Source organism: Canis lupus, chromosome 15, assembly GCF_011100685.1.
Source record: "Canis lupus familiaris isolate Mischka breed German Shepherd chromosome 15, alternate assembly UU_Cfam_GSD_1.0, whole genome shotgun sequence".
NCBI classification, from domain to species: domain Eukaryota; kingdom Metazoa; phylum Chordata; class Mammalia; order Carnivora; family Canidae; genus Canis; species Canis lupus.
In genome coordinates, this window is record NC_049236.1 from 61,744,547 (window position 1) to 61,762,574 (window position 18,028).

Consider the following 18,028-nt stretch of genomic DNA (forward strand, 5'->3'; position numbering starts at 1 on the left):
GCTAACTCCTCGTACCTTGGTGTGTCCTGCGGAACGTGCACGCTTGCTGAACCACGGTCATACGCTAGATGAAGCGAACATTAACATCGTCAGCTACCCCTCCGTAAAAAAATAATAGGAAAAAACATTTCCAACAGACGAAAATTGTGTCAGTTGGATTTTCGTAAGTCCATTATAAAGTCACATCACTTTATAATGATCCTAGGGCTGCTTATCACTTTTAAAGCCATTTTGTGATGAACCTTAAAACCTTTTGTTAAAGTGAATCGTTAGGGGATTTGTGTAAATGCAGATTTTGAAGTGTTTCTGAAGGGGAAGCCAGCTGATCCTTTCTATGGTACCTTGAAACACATTTGAAGTGAATCTTTACCTCGTCTTTTAATAGATGACTGTTAGAATATGGTTAATTGGGAAGACCTGGAAAATATCTAGGTTTCCCGGCAAATTTTTGCTTTAGGACTTAGGGATGACTGTACAGTAAGAGCTAGATTATTGAGTCCTTACTCTTTACCATACACAGTTCTAGGTGCTTTATAGACTTGTAGTTTTTTAATCCTCACAGTGGTCTTATTAGGTAAGGTGTTACTATTCCCGTTTTATAGATGAGGAAACCTAAGCTCAGACAAATGACATAATTTGCCCAAGGTTTTACAGGAGCTGGGATTTGACTCTTGTGCGTCTGACTCCAAAGCCTGAACACATTTCCCTGTGAACTCACACTTTATAAGTGGCTGCTGGATTTGCAGGAAAGGTTACTTTGTAAATGATTCATTTTTAAAGTTGTAAAGTCATTGATTATTTGAATAGTTCCCCTCCCAACCCCCGTTTGGAGTTGTGGGTATATGTGTGAGATCAAAAAAAGGCTTTCTGTAGTATTTTAAGAATTACTGGTTTTACCAGTTTCTGGAAAGGAGTTGAGGGTGTAAAATGGTATGATTTGGTCCCCGGGTAAACTGCCAGAGAATTGAGAGCTATCTATATTATAAATCAACTTTGTTCTTTTAAAATAATGGTCATATGTTCAGACTGAGCAGCATTTAGCATTTCTTTGTTTAAAGTTTTCAAATAGGGAACCCTGGGTGGCGCAGCGGTTTAGCGCCCGCCTTTGGCCCAGGGCGCGATCCTGGAGACCCGGGATCGAATCCCACGTTGGGCTCCCTGCATGGAGCCTGCTTCTCCCTCTGCCTGTGTCTCTGCCTCTCTCTCTCTCTCTCTCTCTCTCTCTGTGACTATCATAAATAAATTTAAAAAAAATTAAAAAAAATAAAGTTTTCAAATAAAGCAGGTTTCCCTCCTTATTCCATTAGGTTTGGAAGTATTTTACATTCAGGGGTGTAAAATGTACACCATGTACTTGATTTATGTCATCAATAGGTTTTACGTATTTCAATACTGAAAATCTTATTACCACATAAGGAATACAATGTTAACTCAGAAGCCCCACCATGTGATACAGAGGCGGGCAGCTGTAGGATACCCGGCTCTCCTACCTGTGCCTGTACTTTCTTATTGAAGTAGAGACCACTTCCCCTGAGTAGCTGGTTTGGGTTTTGTTGGTTCTTGCCTGGAGGAAATACAGTTGTTTTTCCTCAGTCTTAGGTTAGATTAAGAAAAACCTCCTCCTTTTGAAGCAGTTTGAAGCTGGATAACACAATGTCGGTGTTAATGGATTTTATTTTTAACCTCCCAACAGAGCAGCATTTTGCAGATGTTGTACTTAGTGAGGAATTTCTCAATCTCGGCATCGAACAAGTGTGCAGCTTAATCTCAAGTGACAAACTTACCATTTCCTCAGAAGAGAAGGTAAGTATGTTTTTCTTTCTGGTATATAGTGACGGAGTACTTTTCCTTTTTTTTTTTTTTTTTAAGATTTTATTTATTTATTCATGAGAGACACAGAGAGGCAGAGACACAGGCAGAGGGAGAAGCAGGCTCCCTGTGGGGAGCCCGATGCAGAACTCGATCCCAGGACCCTGGGATCACACCCTGAACCGAAGCCAGAGGCTCAACCCACTGGGCCACCCAGGCATCCCTACTTTTCCCTTCTTTATTTCACTTTGTTTTGTAACTTTGTAACCCTCTATGTGTAGCAACAGCCAGTGATCTTTGATCTGGAAGTTATTACAGACTCAACTAGTTGACTTGTTGATTGTGCAGATTAGTTTCTTCAGGCCACAGGAAATGCCCTGAATTGCTAGATGTTAGAGTCTTGCACTCAACCCCCACACCAAGAACCAGCACACCTTAAACTGAGCCAAGTCCTTTTGGGTGCTGGGTTGCTTCCCACAGTTAGATGCCTCTAAAAATTATGACCTAAATGCCATATTTCTCAAACCAGAGTAGTTTCACCATTATGTGAGTGGGAAGAAATTATCAGGGATAACAAAGTAATAGCTTGTTCTAGACTGAGCATTCCTTTTTTTTTTTTTTTTTTAAAGATTTTATTTATTTGAGAGAGTGTACAGCAGTGGGGGAGGGGCAGAGGAAGAGGGGAAAGCAGACTCCCAGCTGAGCAGGGAGCCCGATGCGAGCCGGGCCTCCATCCCAGGACACCACAATCGGGACCTGAGCCAGAATGAGGAGTTGGCTGCTTAACCAACTGGGCCACTCAGACACCCCACCTGTACCTTTCATATTGGTGGAGAAAGAATCTTCTGTTAGTGACTTTTATTCTTTGGGTGGGTGTTATATTCAGGAATTGGGGCACACAAGCTTGTGAACACACTGAATTTGGAGAAAGTGAAACTGTTTTTTTCTTTGTGTGCTTTGCATTTAAGGTTGTATGACCTGTAGCTTTATTCCTCAAAGTTATCCATCCTGCCTGGGCATAAAAAGACACATTTACTATTATATTTACCATATGAAAAAAAAGATGTGAAGAGTGGTTGTTAGATATGTCATCTAGTGCTTGAGAAATATAGAGAGGAGGAAAAGACATTGCTTTGCTATTCATATTTAACAGACACGTATTGAGTGCCTAATGTGGACCAGACGCTGTCACAGAGTCACAGCTACGGAAATGTTAACAAAATAGAAATCTTTACTCCATAGGTTAAAGGGACAACCATTGGGATGAATAAATAATTACGGAATGCTGTAGAGGGTATCGTAGGAACATTTCATCATTCCTGGGATGGGGATGCTGTTAGCCTGGCTCAAGTTCTAAAAAAGTATATGAGTTTGCCCGGGAAGTCAGGATGAGTGGGCGTGGGAAGGGCATGCCAGGTAGGGGTAGAGTATGTGAATGTAAAAAGGGTGTGAAAGGAATCATTGCATTAAGTTGGTTCAATATGTTTAGAGTCTAGGATATATATGTTTGACAGAGCGGTAGGAGATAGATGGGAAGATGGCATAAAATGTCTTCTCAGCTGTCTTAAAGAACCTTGACTTCATCCTCGTGATGAAGAAGATTCTTTAAAGGGTTTTAAGTGGTAGGAGAATGCTGTGGTAATACCCACATAATAGAAGTGGCATGAAAGCTGTCCGGATTTCCTACTGCTGCACAACAAGACACCCCAAAGTGTATGTAGTGACACAAAACAATAGCCGCTTTATTATACTCACCATTCTGTGGGCAGAATTCACTCAGGGCACGTTGGGACAGCCTGTCTCTGCTCTGTAGTGTCTGGGCTTCAGCTGGCTTGGCTTGAATGTCCAGAGAGACCAGCAATGTCTAGAGATGACCAACACATTGGGACAGCTTATCTCTGCTCTGTAGCGTCTGGGCTTCAGCTGGGTTGCCGTGAATGTCCAGATTAGCCATACTGGAACTTCAGTCGGTCTGCACATGGTGTCTTGTGGGTCCAGAAAATCCACATTGGCTCCCTTCATTCACTTGTCCAGCTCCTGGACTGCAGTTTGGTTGGTATCTCTTTCCACTTCTGTCCTCTAACCCTCTCCCCTTCCCTGCCCTTCCCTCTTTGGGGCTAGTTTGGGCTCCTCATAGCATGGTGATCTCAAGTAATCAGACTTCTTGCGTGACATCTGTCTTCCCCCAGATGAGCATTGTAAGAGACCCGAATGAAAACTGAAACGCTTCTTATCGACCAAGCTTAGGAAGTCACGCAGCACTTCTGCTGCATTTTTTAAATTTTTTATTTTTTTATTTTATTTTATTTTATTTTATTTTATTTTATTTTATTTTATTTTATTTTATTATTTATTTTATTTTATTTTATTTTATTTTATTTATTTATTTTATATTTTATTTTTTTGGTGACACAGGGCCAACTTAGAGTCCCTGTGGCAGGTTCACTGCATAAGGTGTGGATACTCAGAGATGTGGTTTATTAAGGGACCATTTTGGAGACCAGCCGTCAGTAGTGTGCTGACTGAACCCAAAGTGGGGCAAGGGTCAGATAGGAGGATGTTGAGGTCATACCAGTGAGCAGTAGGGTCTGACCTAGGATGGTGGAGACAGGTGGAGAAGAGAGAGTAGAGCTGAGAAATAGTAGACAAAATTGACAGGATCCTCTCTATTTCTAGCACCCAACACATACAGGTACTTTGTAGATACTTGGTGACTGAATGAATTAAAGAGGCATGTTAATTATAATGTAGATTTTTTTACTTTCATGCTCTATCCCAGCATCAACAGAAATATTTTTTTGTTCCTAATAATCCAACTACCTATTATCAGGCACTTTCCACAAGCCTTTAAAAATTACTGGATTATGTATTCATCAGTCTGGAAGGAAATTATATAGTCACGTACTGTCTTCATATTAGCTCATTAACGTTTTCATAGGTGTATGTTGTTAAGTTGTAATGCCCTTATTTTTTTTGTTTTTATTTTATTTTGTTTTTATTTTATTTTGTTTTTAATCTACTATTCAAAAATAGTAGATTTAATATATTTCATTGTGAGAAAAGAGAGTTCATCTATTCTGCAGACAATTAAGTAATTAACTAATTTTTTCTGCAGACACTTAACTTAGAAGTGTATGGCTAACATTTCTTTTTAAACCTAAAGAAAAAGCCTAAAATAGTTGTTTATGAGGGTATGTGATATTCATTCAACAGTATCACTTTGCTTTATTATTTTGGGCCCTTTATTCCAAAGAGACTTGAGATTTAAATCTTGGTAAGCAGAACCACCTTAGGAAGGTTATCAACAGTGAATTAGATCATGTATTGTCAGATTATCACAGCTACCACTTAAATTCAAGGAGATTAGATAATATATTTGGTGAAATGCTTAGTAAAATACCAAATGAAGAATACTTAATACATAAAAGTGCTGAAGGTACTTGCTAAATTAAAAATAGAACTACCATATGATCCAGCAGTTCCACTTCTGGATATATTCTTGAAGAGACGTCTGCGCTCCCATGTGCATTGGTTTACTGCAGCATTCACAATAAACCAATTCAAAGATTTCTAAATCTTTGATTTCTAAATCAAGATTTCTAAATCGTGGCTATTGTGAATAGCCACGATTTAGAAGCAACCTAGTGTCCCATCAGTGGATGAATGGATAACAGAAATACGATACACACACATATATACACAGGAATATTATTCAACCATGAAAAAAGAGAAAATAACTGCCATTTGTGACAACATAGGTGTGCCTTGAAGGCATTATGCTAAGTGAAATAAGTCCGGGAAAGACCAGGGCTGTATGAGATCACTTATATGTGGAATCTAAACTGAACTCCTAGAAACAGAGTACAGTGGTGGTTACATGGGGTTCAGGATGGAAGAAGAGGGGAGATGTTGGTGAAAGGCTACAGACTTCTAAAGAGTAAGTTCTGGGGAATGTACAGTACGGTGATTATATTTAACAAAACTGTATTATATACGTGAAAGTGGCTAAGAGAGTAGATCTTAAATATTCTTACCACGGAAAAGAAGCGGTAATTATGTGACGTGACGAAGGTATTAGCTAAAGCTATGATGGTCATCATTTTGCAATATATAAATATATCAAATGAGCACCTTAAACTTACACAGTGTTATCTGTCAATTATATTTCAGCCAAGCTGGGAAAAAAAATACTTTACTAAATACCAAATTAAAAGAAAGAAATGGACTGAATAGCTTTTTAAGTACAGCATGGGTCAGGATTTTGGAAAACTTGAGCCGTGTATTAAACTTGGATGTCTTAGCAAGAATTGTGTAGAAAATGTAATCTCATCATCCTTCATTCAGATGCCTTGGTACATAACTCATTACTTATTTTTCTTTTCCCCATATTTTCTGCAAGGTATTTGAAGCAGTAATAGCTTGGGTAAACCATGACAAGGATGTAAGGCAAGAATTTATGGCTCGGCTGATGGAACACGTGCGGTTACCTTTGCTTCCTCGGGAATATTTAGTTCAGGTAAAAGCATATGCAAAACCTGTGAATCCCGTAGCACTTTGTCACTGGGCTGACAGCATGACAGTGGTGAGACCTACGGAATGAGATGCCCAGGGCACGGGACGGAGGACCTTAGAGGCACCTGTGGTCCTTGGCAGCTGCTCCTTCTTTGGCCACTCCTCTTTCTTAGAAATTTGCTTCCCCCTATGTTTGATGTGGGCAAGCAAATTCTAGAGCTTCTGTAGGCAGTACTTATGGTCACTTACACATAAATAAATGCACCTGTGACTCTGTGTCCCTGCTCTGCATCATCTTTGCTTTCCTGTTGATAGCGTCTTCTGATTGCCCTGCAGAAATGGAATTTTGACATTTGACCCAAATACTATTTAATTCTACTTCATAGTTTTACTGTTACATGCATTTGGTTTCTGTCTTTATTTCTAATCTGAGGGAAACCAGGTTATTTGAAGTAAGTAGAAATAAATGGATTTTAGCAGTCTGTGAACAATTTTGAATTTATTTTTTTATTATTAGCATCCTGCCAGGAACATTTCAACATTCTTATAATTGAAACTATTTAAGGAAACATTTTATTTTTAAAGATTTTATCTAAAAGAAAAAAAATAAAAAAAATAAAGATTTTATCTATTGAGAGAGGCAGAGACACAGGCAGAGGGAGAAGTAGGCTCCCTGCGGGGAGCTCAACGCAGGACTCGATCCCGGGACCCCAGCACCATGACCTGAGCCGAAGGCAGATGCTCAACCACTGAGCCACCCAGGCATCCCAAGGAAACGTTCTTTATTAAGAGATTCAATCTGAGCATTTTAGGATTTCTTGAAGCCTCATTATTTGTTGTGATCTGCATAATCATTGGCACTCCGCTGTTAAGAAAATGAACAAAAAAACCTGTCCTGCATTTGAGGTCGGGAATAGCAGGGACAAGATTTATTTGTGGTGTAGGCATGTTATAAAGTACTTTGAATCCCTCTCCTGGATATTTTATTTGCCTTTTTGCGTTTGAAAAGTGACTTTAATTTATTAGTATTGCCTATTCCACCTGAAGGACTCATTATCTAAATTTTTTTTCTTACTCTTTGGCTTGATATTTTAAGATAAGAAATAGGTGAATATACCAGAAAGAGAGAGAGAGAGAGAGAGAGAGAGAGAGAGAAATAGGTGAATATAGTATTATCTAAAGATTATTCTATTGCTGATGTTAAGGTATATAATTTTGATTGCAGCTCTTCTCTTGATTACTTACATATATTTTTCTTTGCAGACCAGATATTTGAGCTTTTTTTTTTTTTTTGGCTTCATTTATTTTTCTTTTAGTGATATTTATAAGCTTTCCTTTGTAAGGAAAACGACTGAGCCAGACCGGATGATTTTTGTTTTGTTTTTCCCCTCTTCTTTACTTCTGTTTCTTTGCCAGTTTTATCATGAAATAGTTGTCCCTGTCATGGGGTATGTCTTATTTCTCCCTGCAGAGGGTTGAAGAGGAAGCATTGGTCAAGAACAGCAGTGCTTGCAAAGATTACCTCATTGAAGCTATGAAGTATCATTTGCTGCCAACGGAGCAGCGTATATTAATGAAGAGTGTCCGGACCCGACTGAGGACACCCATGAACCTTCCCAAAGTAGGATCTATTGTTCACACTTATTATTACTTCATCTGAAAGGCCCATAGAGAGGCTGTTGATATATTTACTCATCTGAATTTCCATGTGCCTGAGAATTCATTGTAGTGTATATAATTCAACTTCTCTATTGGGCCTGTGTGTGGCAAGGGGCGGGGGGGTTGCTCGGTTCATTTAACCTTTATAAACTGCATGTTGTCACTGTTCTGGAACAGAAAGCAACTGATTTTTGTCCTTTCTGGGTCCTATTAGCTTTAGTTCTAGTAGAAAGGAAAATCTGAGTAGGTTACAGAGAAAGATTTCTCTGTAAGCTGTGTGTTTAGACAATAATTGAAAACCGAGTGTTTTCACAGAATTACCTGTTGGGCTAAGGTTGGCCAACAGCTCATTTGGCTCACTTCCGTCCTGTCCCCTGTTGTATACTGCGAGACAGTTGACGCACACATCATTGGTAGTCAGGTCAGGGTAGCTCTCCCCTCTGTCGTCCCAGATTGCCAGCATTCCCATTGCCCTTGTGTGAAAGTTCATACTCTACTTTTATCTTTTTAGTTGAAGCCATTGATGTTTTACTGATTTCATTTTCCTTACAGAATAACCCCACATTTCCATCTCCGTTTGCAATTTCTTGTGCTCTTTTTCCATCTTCCCGGTACCAGAAGACCAGCGCGTTATGCATCATTTTGTATATGGTCTAATCAGAATGATCCATAATATAATGCTTTTATTTATGTATGTGTTTTTAGCTCTTGTATGCGTGTGGGGCAATGATGGATTAAGAAATAAGAATTAATCTGTTATCCATTGTTTTCTTACGTCATCTTTGGTTGCCACTCTGTCCTTTCCATTAAATTTTGTCTTTTAAATTCTTTCACTTAATGCTTTTACTTAGTGTTTTTTTTTTCAAGTTTTATTTTTGGAGTGTACATTTTTAATTGCTTCAAATCTATATTGGTATTGTTTTTCTGTTCTGCCCAGTGTTAATACCAGTTCTCAATTTAGACCCAACTGTGTATTTTGCAAGTATGCTATTTACTCCTTTTTCTAGATCATTAGTAAATATTTTAATTTAGAATGGACCTCAGCACTCTTCCTGGTGACCTTGCTAGAAATACCCACTCACTGACATAGTCCATTTGTGGAAAATTTCAGTCCATAAGATTATGTTTATTATCTAAGCCAAAAATAAGTAATTTGGCCTGTAACATCCTGTGAGATTCAGGATCGAATAGATTCAAATTTGGTATTTTTTTTTAACATCTCTCTGCGTGTTACTCATCATTTTGTCGTCTCCTAGAGGTTCAGATGCTTTTCCCAAAATATTCTAAATTTTTACTCAGAATTATTATCACTTAAAAGGTATTTACAAGGCATTCACTTCCTACCCTGTTTTGAAAATTGGTATTTGCCGTTTTTAAATTTTCTGATCTCTCCTCAGTTCTCCAAGATTTTTCAAAAATAATTGTAAGTGGCTCAGTAAGTACATTAGCTAGTTCCCTTAACACCTTAGTATGCATGCCATCTGGGTCTGCTGATTTTATAAATGTTTACATTTCCAAATACCCTTTTACCTGCTTTTATAAATAGTCATCTTTTTAAGTCTACATCACTTCATATTTGTCCATATTATTTGGTGTCAGTTTTTGTTCTTTTAAAAGAAAATTTATAAAAAGTGTTCATAGCCTTAGCCCATTTAAATTACCATTTCTTTTTCTGCTAGTTTTTTCAGCATCCTTCTAACTAGTTTGTTTTAATACTTTTTTAAACATTCCATATTTGTAAAAGTACTCTTCTTATATATTCCCTCTTCTGACATCTTTAGCTTTGCTGTCTTTATGCTGCAAAGACCTTTAGAGTGAAAACTTAACTTTCTTCCAATATCTGGAATAAACATGTCACTTTTGGAAATTTTCTTAAGAGTTCTTGGTAAAATCCTACAAGTATTTTATTTTTTCTGGAGTTGTGCTCATCTGTTCAGTTATATTGTTTCTGGGCTTTTCTGGTTGTGGCTTTGGAGAGGCCCTTCCAACTCTATACTTCAGGATTTCTCAATTCTTCAGCTTTTATTTAGTGGTGGGTATACTATCCGTGAAGGTTCTCATTCATTCTACTCTCTCAGGTGGCCAGGGAGGGGGGCAGGAGACATGGCAGGGGGCAGGCAGTGAGCTCCACTGTTGCTTTGACTGTGCATTTGCATGATCCCTTCTCAAAATTTATTTACCTATATATATTTTTGAAAAAAATGCTTGCATTGGATGCTCTTTCAGCAGTACTGTGTGTCATCTTAGAGGGGTTATATTCAAGATTAATTCTGAGTAGGTAGGTAAGAATGGAGCAAAGATTAATTTCTCATGGTTATATATTTCATAGTAACGATCCATTTTATCATAGTAATGACAAGTCAAATCAGACAAAATGTGGTAGCAGTGCTAAAGAAACTTTTGTAATGTCTCAGTAATATTTCTGCCACGACAGTGACTTAGTACTTTTTATATTAGGCTCTGATTCTGTGGACTCACACAGATTTGCATGAATGATTCTTTTTATACCTCAGATGTTAGTTTTGCATTTCCAGTAAGCAATATTGGGTTGTGTAAGGCATCCTTGGATCTGGACATCATAATGAGAAGCTTTGTTTGCTTACTCTACTTTGTTGCTTCTTTTTCACTTTGGAATGTGTTTTTGTTTTTTAACAAATGCTATCATATTATTCCCGTGTATATATTCTTCTATATTTTACACTATCCGTTGAGATTTCCAATTGGAAAATCATAAAACTTGATTTTTCAGGAGACATTTTCTAACTAATATTTAATAGGTGAGGAAAACGAAAAAACAAGGTTTAATCTACATTTTAGGATGGTTACTTTAATTTGTTTAACTCCCTACCCCTTGTCTTCCTTAAATATGTCACAAAAAAAAATTGTTCCTGTTTTCTGTTCCTTTACATTAGCTTAACTAGTTTGGTGTTTTCAGATGAGATCACATGTCTTTTACAAATCACTGGGGCGTCAGAGCCATGATCACCCCTTTTGTTGGTTAGTAGCACAGTGATTTTTAGTGCAGTCTCTTGATCTCATATAAATATCCCATTATCCATCCTTTGTCTCTCTCCTCTCGGATTCCCAAATCCTCACCCCATTCTACTGTTCTTGGGTGAGTATAGGACAGATAATAGCATTGTTCTCTGTATTCGGTAGTGCATTCCCTTCCATGCTCATTTTGATGTGCGGAAGGGAACTACTGCATGGAAAGCATGAAATTCAAAGTTTGAGACTCATGAAATGTAATAAATCAGTATTATTTCCCAAGGATTTTTTGAAAAGTATTCCCTTCAGAGACTTGTTCCTCAAGTGATCTTCAGAGATGTTAACCAAGCCTCTGTTAACGATTGCCTAACTGCCAGGCAGTGTTTAGACGTTCAAACGCTGATCTATCATGTATAAACAGCCTGGATACGGGCTTGATCGTTCTGTTGATCCTACCCCTGTGGTTTTACAATCTTGCCCTCTTTCCCCTTTGGGTGGTAGGGGGGAGAGTATTCCAGATTTTCTTCGTTAATTCTTCCTTTTACTTATTTTCACCAACATTATCTGAAAAGAATCATGTTATTGGTCTCTGTTCAGTCTTCTTGTTAAGACCATTAAAATTCCTTCTACTCTCCAGTTAAAAAAAAAAAAAAACACTAAAATAGGCTTCTTTTTGGAAACTTGGGATTTACTCTGATTCAGGAATCATGTCTTCTCCATACTCCTCTCTTTCTATAGTTCTGAGTACAGGTAGGTCATTGCTCAGTCAAGGTTGCAAACCTCCCCTTTCTGTATGTATGAGTCATTCCATCTTCTTTTGTTTTGATTTATTTCCTTTGAACATCTGTTTTCTCCTGTCATCACATCATCTTTCCCGCAAGGTCCTTGCCTTTCTTTAAAGTTTTCCATACGTGGTATCGTTGACTTTTATGTTCTTCCGGTTTGATGGCTGTAGTTTCAGTGTTGCCAAAGAGTGCCCCTCTGTACTCCGTAAAAGACAAACCAGTGACAGCTAAACTCCATCTGTCTCTCGAGGTTCCACCTCCTTCAGGAAGCTTTCACTAAATTATGGCAGCGTTCCATTTTCTGATCAGCATTAGCGATTAATGTCTATGCTAATCGTATACCTTTTTGGTCATACATAATTGTATATTGTTCTTGAATTACTTCGTGGGTCTTGTCTCCTTAGTGAGATCTATAAGCTCTTGGGAGGTAGAGACTATGTCTTATATTTCTTATGTGTATGACACCTAGCACAGTTCTGGACAAATACAGATGATGGGAATTTAGTAAATAGTTGTGGGATTGAGTTGAATTGAAGAAACTTGTAGACCTTGTTTATTCTCAACACTAGCCTATTGTACATTCATTCATTCATTATGGTTTCGAGTATCTCCATTACCTGTCCTTTAGGCTGGTTTATTTGTGTGGCATCAAAAGAGGTCTCTACTTGAGATCTAGGAATGTGTGCTCTCTTGTGAACTCTAACTCAGTTACTTTCCCTTTTTCTATAGTTTTTTTTTTTCCCTTTATCCATGTTTCTTTTAATACCTTCCTGTCCTTTTCATCTCACCTACCCACTATCATAAATTTCACTCCTATCTGTTCTCCTGGATTGTGGAGACCTAATCCCTGGTCATGAAAGCCAGGGTCTAGTTTATAGCAAGCCCTATGACATATTGCAGCCTTGCCAGTGCTGACTGCCTGCTGTTTTTTGGCTTTAATACTGCTTTTGCTTGAAGGATCAGAAACTTATTCCAGTTTCTGAAATCCTTATTTTTGACTAAATGTGCTAGATAATAGAATTGTAGTTCTAACATGTGCCCCGTTTGTTGATGTTTCTTAAGTGTTGATTAGGTGGTTGTTTTTCCCCAGCTCACCCTACCATCTTCATCCTAACACTCTCCACATCAAAGTCTTTGTAAGACATTTTAAATCCCTCCATATGCAATAGTTGTTTATTCAAGTGCTTACATTTCTACCCTTACAGTTGATGGTGGTAGTTGGGGGCCAAGCACCAAAGGCTATCCGAAGTGTGGAATGCTATGACTTTAAAGAAGAGCGATGGCACCAAGTAGCAGAACTACCTTCCAGGAGATGTAGGGCAGGTAAGCGTGATTGCGTTGTGGTCATTTCTCTGCTGCTGGATCACTGGGAGCTTCCAGTTCAGGTCTTATTAATTAGAAGAATCTTTATTAGAAAAGCTTTGATTAAAATCAATGTGTCATTCATGCCCCCAAGACATCATTAGGGATAGTCACTCAGTCTTCATCTTTACATACCTTTCTGGTTCTCTAGTTAGTATGAGGTGGCATAGCTAGCAATTTGCTGGATATTATTATGAGGAAGGTTCAGTGTCTTTCTGAATTGTTAGTTTATGATTTTTGCCATTTTTTAAATTATTTTATTGATTTGACAGATACATGGTAAGGAAAGAAGCATTTTTGTCTATCATTTGTGGTGTGAATATTTATTTGTATTAATCTTTTCTCTTTTGATTTTACTTGTGTTATTTTCACCATGTAAAATATTTGCCATTTTATGAGGTCCCTGTACATCAGAGTTTTGCCTTTGGACTTAAGGATTTGTTTCTTCTATAGAAAAGTCTTACTCTAAAGCTATTTGTGTGTGTGTGTGTGTGTGTACATACACAAATGTTTCTTATTTTTTAAGTTAAAAGATTATTTTTGAACTTTTTATGTTGAAATAGTTTTGCAGTTAAAGAATTACAAAGTTATTACAAAGGTTTCTGATATAGTCATTCTTTAATAACACCTTACACGCCTATGATACAGCTATCAAAATTAAGAAGTTAGTATTGATAAACTACTATTAGTTAAACTACGGACTTCATATGTTATGAGTGTTTTTCATTAATGTCCTTACTCTGTTTCAGAATCCCCCATTGCATTTGCCATTTATTCTTAGTCTCTCAGCTCTTTACAAGAGCGTCTTAGTCTTTCCTTGTCTCTCATGCCCTTGATTCTTTGGTCAGGTGTTCTGAAGAACATCTCTCAGTTTTGGGCGTGATGTTTCCTCATGATTAGATGGAGGTTATTATGACTATTTCTGGTGATGTTAACCTCAATCACCTGGTTAAGATGGTATCTGCTAGGTTTCTCCCCTGAAACAACATTATATTTTTAACATATAAATTTTTCTAGTACTTTGTTTTACTTTTTATATTTATATCAGAAACATCTAGGGGATCCCTGGGTGGCTCAGTGGTTTAGTGCCAGCCTTCAGCCCAGAGCGTGATCCCAGGGTCCTGGGATCGAGTCTTGCATCGGGCTCCCTGCAAGGAGCCTGCTTCTCCCTCTGCCTGTGTCTCTGCCTCTCTCTGTGTTTCTCATGAGTAAATAAATTTTAAAAATCTTAAAAAAAAAACACATCTAGACTTTATTTTGATGTAAGAAGTAAGATGTGGAATTTGTTTTTTCAATGGTAGCCAGTTGTCTGAAGACTGTATGGGCTAATCCAGCTGTTTCCATTCATTTGAAATGTGCCTTTATCATACACTAAATTTCTACATCTACTTGATTTTATTCTAAATATTCTATTTAGGCATCAACACAGAGCAATTATCATTATAATTACCGTGCTTTATGATTTAAGATGTGATGGAAAAAATAAATAAATAAATAAATTAATTAATTAATTAATTAATTAAAAAAATAAGATGTGATGGGACTAGTTACATGACTGGTGATAGGACTTGGTTCTTTCTTCAGTAGATTTTTAACATTTTCTTGATACGGTCCTGTATGTCTCTTGGCAGGTTTATTCTTAGGTATTTTATCTTTATTGTTACTGTTGGAGCCTTCCATGATATTTATAATTAGTTTACTTCATATCTGATTCCTGATCCAGTTTCCTTTTCATTGCACCATAAGTAATTAGACTGGGTCCATTCTGAAGTGTACCATTTATGGGTAAGCTTGACCTTCATTGTGCCCTCATGAAAGCACAGTATGCCTCCCCACCCACTTCAGATTAGAGTTGATGCCCTTTAACTATGGAATTCTGGCAAAATCATTCAAACTTCTGGGTGCTTCCAGGTAACTTTGGGGAGTATCGGCTCTTTTAGTCCACCCCCTCTCTACCCAGAGTGTTTGGACTCATAGCTTGAGTCATTTTTTGTTTTCTTCCTTGTCGCCTGAACTACCCTAGCACGCTACATATCTCTAAGATATGATAGATTTTTGTTTTGTTGTAGAGAAAAGAAAATGAACATTGCAGTGGCCCAAATTTCCACAGGGAACATTCCCCACTGTTCCTTGTGATTCGGGATATAGGACATTTTCCTGCTGAAGCATACCGCCTGCGGTGTCCACTGCTCACTGGCCACCCAGGCCTTCCCTGGAGATCTACCACATTTCCTCCATCCAGGGCACTCAGGAAGGCCAGGGGTTACTCTTCACCATTCATTAATTCTCTGCCTACTTGAATTGTCTGTTGCCCACAGCTTTCCTCCGACACTTGAGATCTACCGAGAAGTAGCTTGAGTATTCATTTCCTCATTGAACCAGGGACTGGAAAGTCTTTCCTTTCTGTGATAGAAAGCTGCCAACACGGGCAGTCTTCATGTCACACGAAGGACTGCACATCCGTACATATTTTGGGAGCTGGGGTGTAAAGCACCAGGGGGCGAGACAGTGAGCGGTCGTGGTACATGCTTCGTCTGATGACATCATATGAAACATCGAGCTGGTCAGCAGTTAGGACTGGTGATTCCTGATCTCCCAGCTGGATTCAGAGGACTCTGAGGCACAGCACCTGCCCCCAAGCCGAGCAGTGACATAAGCACTACAGAATTTAAGAACGATGAAACTTTGAACACTTTAAAGTGATGATAATGATGCAGACTGCGTATGAATTACTGACCCCAAATATACTGTCTAGCTATTATTTGCTCTCGGGGCTTCGGGAGCTACAGGCAGTCCCTCCAGGCTAAGGTGGTGCGAGGAATGTGGAACTTTCATTGGGACTCGAAACTTGAAAGCAGGGCGGATGATCAGAGGGGCTTCTCAGATCAGGGCAACCGCAGGAGAAAGCTTGGAAAAGTGAAAAGGTGATTAAAACCCAGAGGCTCGCGGTTTGCTTCTCCATCCAGGGATTGCCTAACCTCTTCACTAGCTCAGGGTCTGCAAACTTCTTCAAGGACCAGAGAGTAAGTATTTTAGGCTTTGTGGGTTGTCCGCTCTCCGTCCCAACTCAGGTGCCACCATAGTGCGAAAGCAGTCACGGGCACTACATCCACGATCGGGTGGGGCTGTGTTCCGTTATTTGTGGATGCAGAAATTTGAATTTTGGTAGTTTTCTATGTGTCCCAAAATCTTCTTTTTCCTTTGGTTGTTTTCCAACCATTAAAAGTCGTAAAAACCGTTCCCAGTTCATAGGTTGTAGTAAGAAGAATCACGCCCCCTGATGCAGCCCACTAACATGATACACCAGGAGGATATCACGCAAATTAAGTGTACACATAAGGAGCAGAAGATCCAAAACCGAAAGCCACGGGAGCTGTGTACAGGCTTAAGGAGTTGGTGCATATTGCCTCAACACTCAGTTCTGTCAAGAAGTCTCTGAAAGAGCCAAGAGTCAACAGAATACCGCAGGCCGCACCGGTGAACGATTTAATCATCTTAGAAAGGAGCACGCGCGGGGTTAGGCGTTCCTGCGGCGCGGGCTTCCCTCCGTCAGTGCTCTTCTAAGCGCAGCTCCCGTTCCGACGAGCGTGGCCTCCCCGGAGCACAGCCTCTAGGTTGCATGTTCGTCCTTAACTGCTGGCTGTCTTTTGCAGGGATGGTCTACATGGCCGGGCTGGTTTTTGCTGTCGGTGGCTTTAACGGCTCCTTGAGAGTCCGCACCGTGGATTCCTATGACCCTGTGAAAGATCAGTGGACCAGCGTCGCGAACATGCGAGACCGCAGAAGCACTCTGGGGGCCGCCGTATTGAACGGGTTGTTATACGCCGTGGGAGGCTTTGATGGCAGTACAGGTGACTTCCTTCTGGTCTTTTCTGTCTTACATTAGAATTAACGTAGAGTCCCGTTTGGGGAACAAACTGTGACAAAATTCAGGAGACAGAGGATCCCTGGGTGGCTCAGCGGTTGAGCGGCTGCCTTCGGCCCGGGGCCTGATCCTGGAGTCCTGAGATCGAGTCCTGCGTCGGGCTCCCTGCGTGGAGCCTGCTTCTCCCTCTCCCTGTGTCTCTGCCTCTCTCTCTCTCTCTCTCTCAAATAAATAAATAAAATCTTTAAAAAAATTCAGGAGACATTTGAGTGTTTTAACAGGTATTGTAAGGATAAGTTTAAAAACTCCATCAAAACTTCTGTTGACTAGTGTTGAGAATACAAGTATGTAACTTTGCTTCTTTATGCGTCACGTCACTGTCACTCCTCTTACCGCTTTTAAAAAGCAAGTGCCAGCTGGGTGGGAGCCCTGCCGCAAAGAGGCTAATCCTGTTTGTCATGTAATTGATATATTTACATTCCATCATTTTCCTCTTTTACTTTAGCCCCATTTAACAGACCTGAAGTGTTTCTCCCTGATACTACACAGAAAAGAACACTTACCTCACATTCTTTGGGAGGAGGAAATGAAGAGCACTGTGCTTTATTACAGGTTTATCATCCGTGGAAGCATATAATATAAAGTCTAATGAGTGGTTTCACGTGGCTCCAATGAACACGAGGAGGAGCAGCGTGGGTGTCGGCGTTGTCGGAGGTGGGTGCTGACACTTGTTTCAGGTGAACATTTCCAGGCACGTGTAGCCTCTTGATTGGTAGGAGTGATCCTTCCAATCCTCTGAATATCAGTTTTCCAAATGGGCAAGGAAATGATCATCTAAAAAAGGAAAGAAATAGTCATTGTAGATTTTATTTATTTCTAAAATTAGCTGGTCTGTATAAACTAATGTATGTGAAGCCCTCGTTTCCCCCCCGCTCCCGTCCTCCTCCTCTCCCTCTGTCCTCTTCTTCACCCCTTTCTTTTCTCTCTCTCTCTCTGTCTTCATGACCCATATAAAACTGTTAACTGATCTTAATACCATTGTTTAGGG

The 18,028-nt window shown here is 39.4% G+C and overlaps 1 protein-coding gene and 1 long non-coding RNA gene across 7 annotated transcripts in view; one reads left to right on the forward strand and one right to left on the reverse strand.

Annotated features, from left to right (window-relative positions):
• The window catches only part of KLHL2 (kelch like family member 2), a 97,325-nt gene that overhangs the window by 71,665 nt on the left and 7,632 nt on the right, over nt 1–18,028 (forward strand). For both annotated transcript variants that reach the window (XM_038559150.1, XM_038559151.1), the window contains 6 exons: nt 1,694–1,803; nt 6,209–6,325; nt 7,793–7,942; nt 12,959–13,076; nt 16,769–16,966; nt 17,593–17,694. In XM_038559150.1, coding sequence (XP_038415078.1) covers nt 1,694–1,803; nt 6,209–6,325; nt 7,793–7,942; nt 12,959–13,076; nt 16,769–16,966; nt 17,593–17,694 — 795 coding nt within the window. The remainder of the gene's footprint in view (nt 1–1,693; nt 1,804–6,208; nt 6,326–7,792; nt 7,943–12,958; nt 13,077–16,768; nt 16,967–17,592; nt 17,695–18,028) is intronic.
• Nucleotides 1–18,028, reverse strand: part of LOC119877047 — a 37,368-nt gene that overhangs the window by 8,121 nt on the left and 11,219 nt on the right. Inside the window, exons 3-4 of one of the 5 annotated variants that reach the window (XR_005370969.1) lie at nt 17,544–17,814; nt 16–64 (exon numbers count right to left, since the gene is read on the reverse strand). This is a non-coding gene — a long non-coding RNA (uncharacterized LOC119877047). Of the gene's footprint in view, nt 1–15; nt 65–2,463; nt 3,674–5,984; nt 6,652–6,803; nt 7,787–13,731; nt 14,093–17,543; nt 17,815–18,028 lie in introns of those variants that run through there. The other 4 variants (XR_005370971.1, XR_005370968.1, XR_005370970.1 and 1 more) reach the window with 4 other exon arrangements.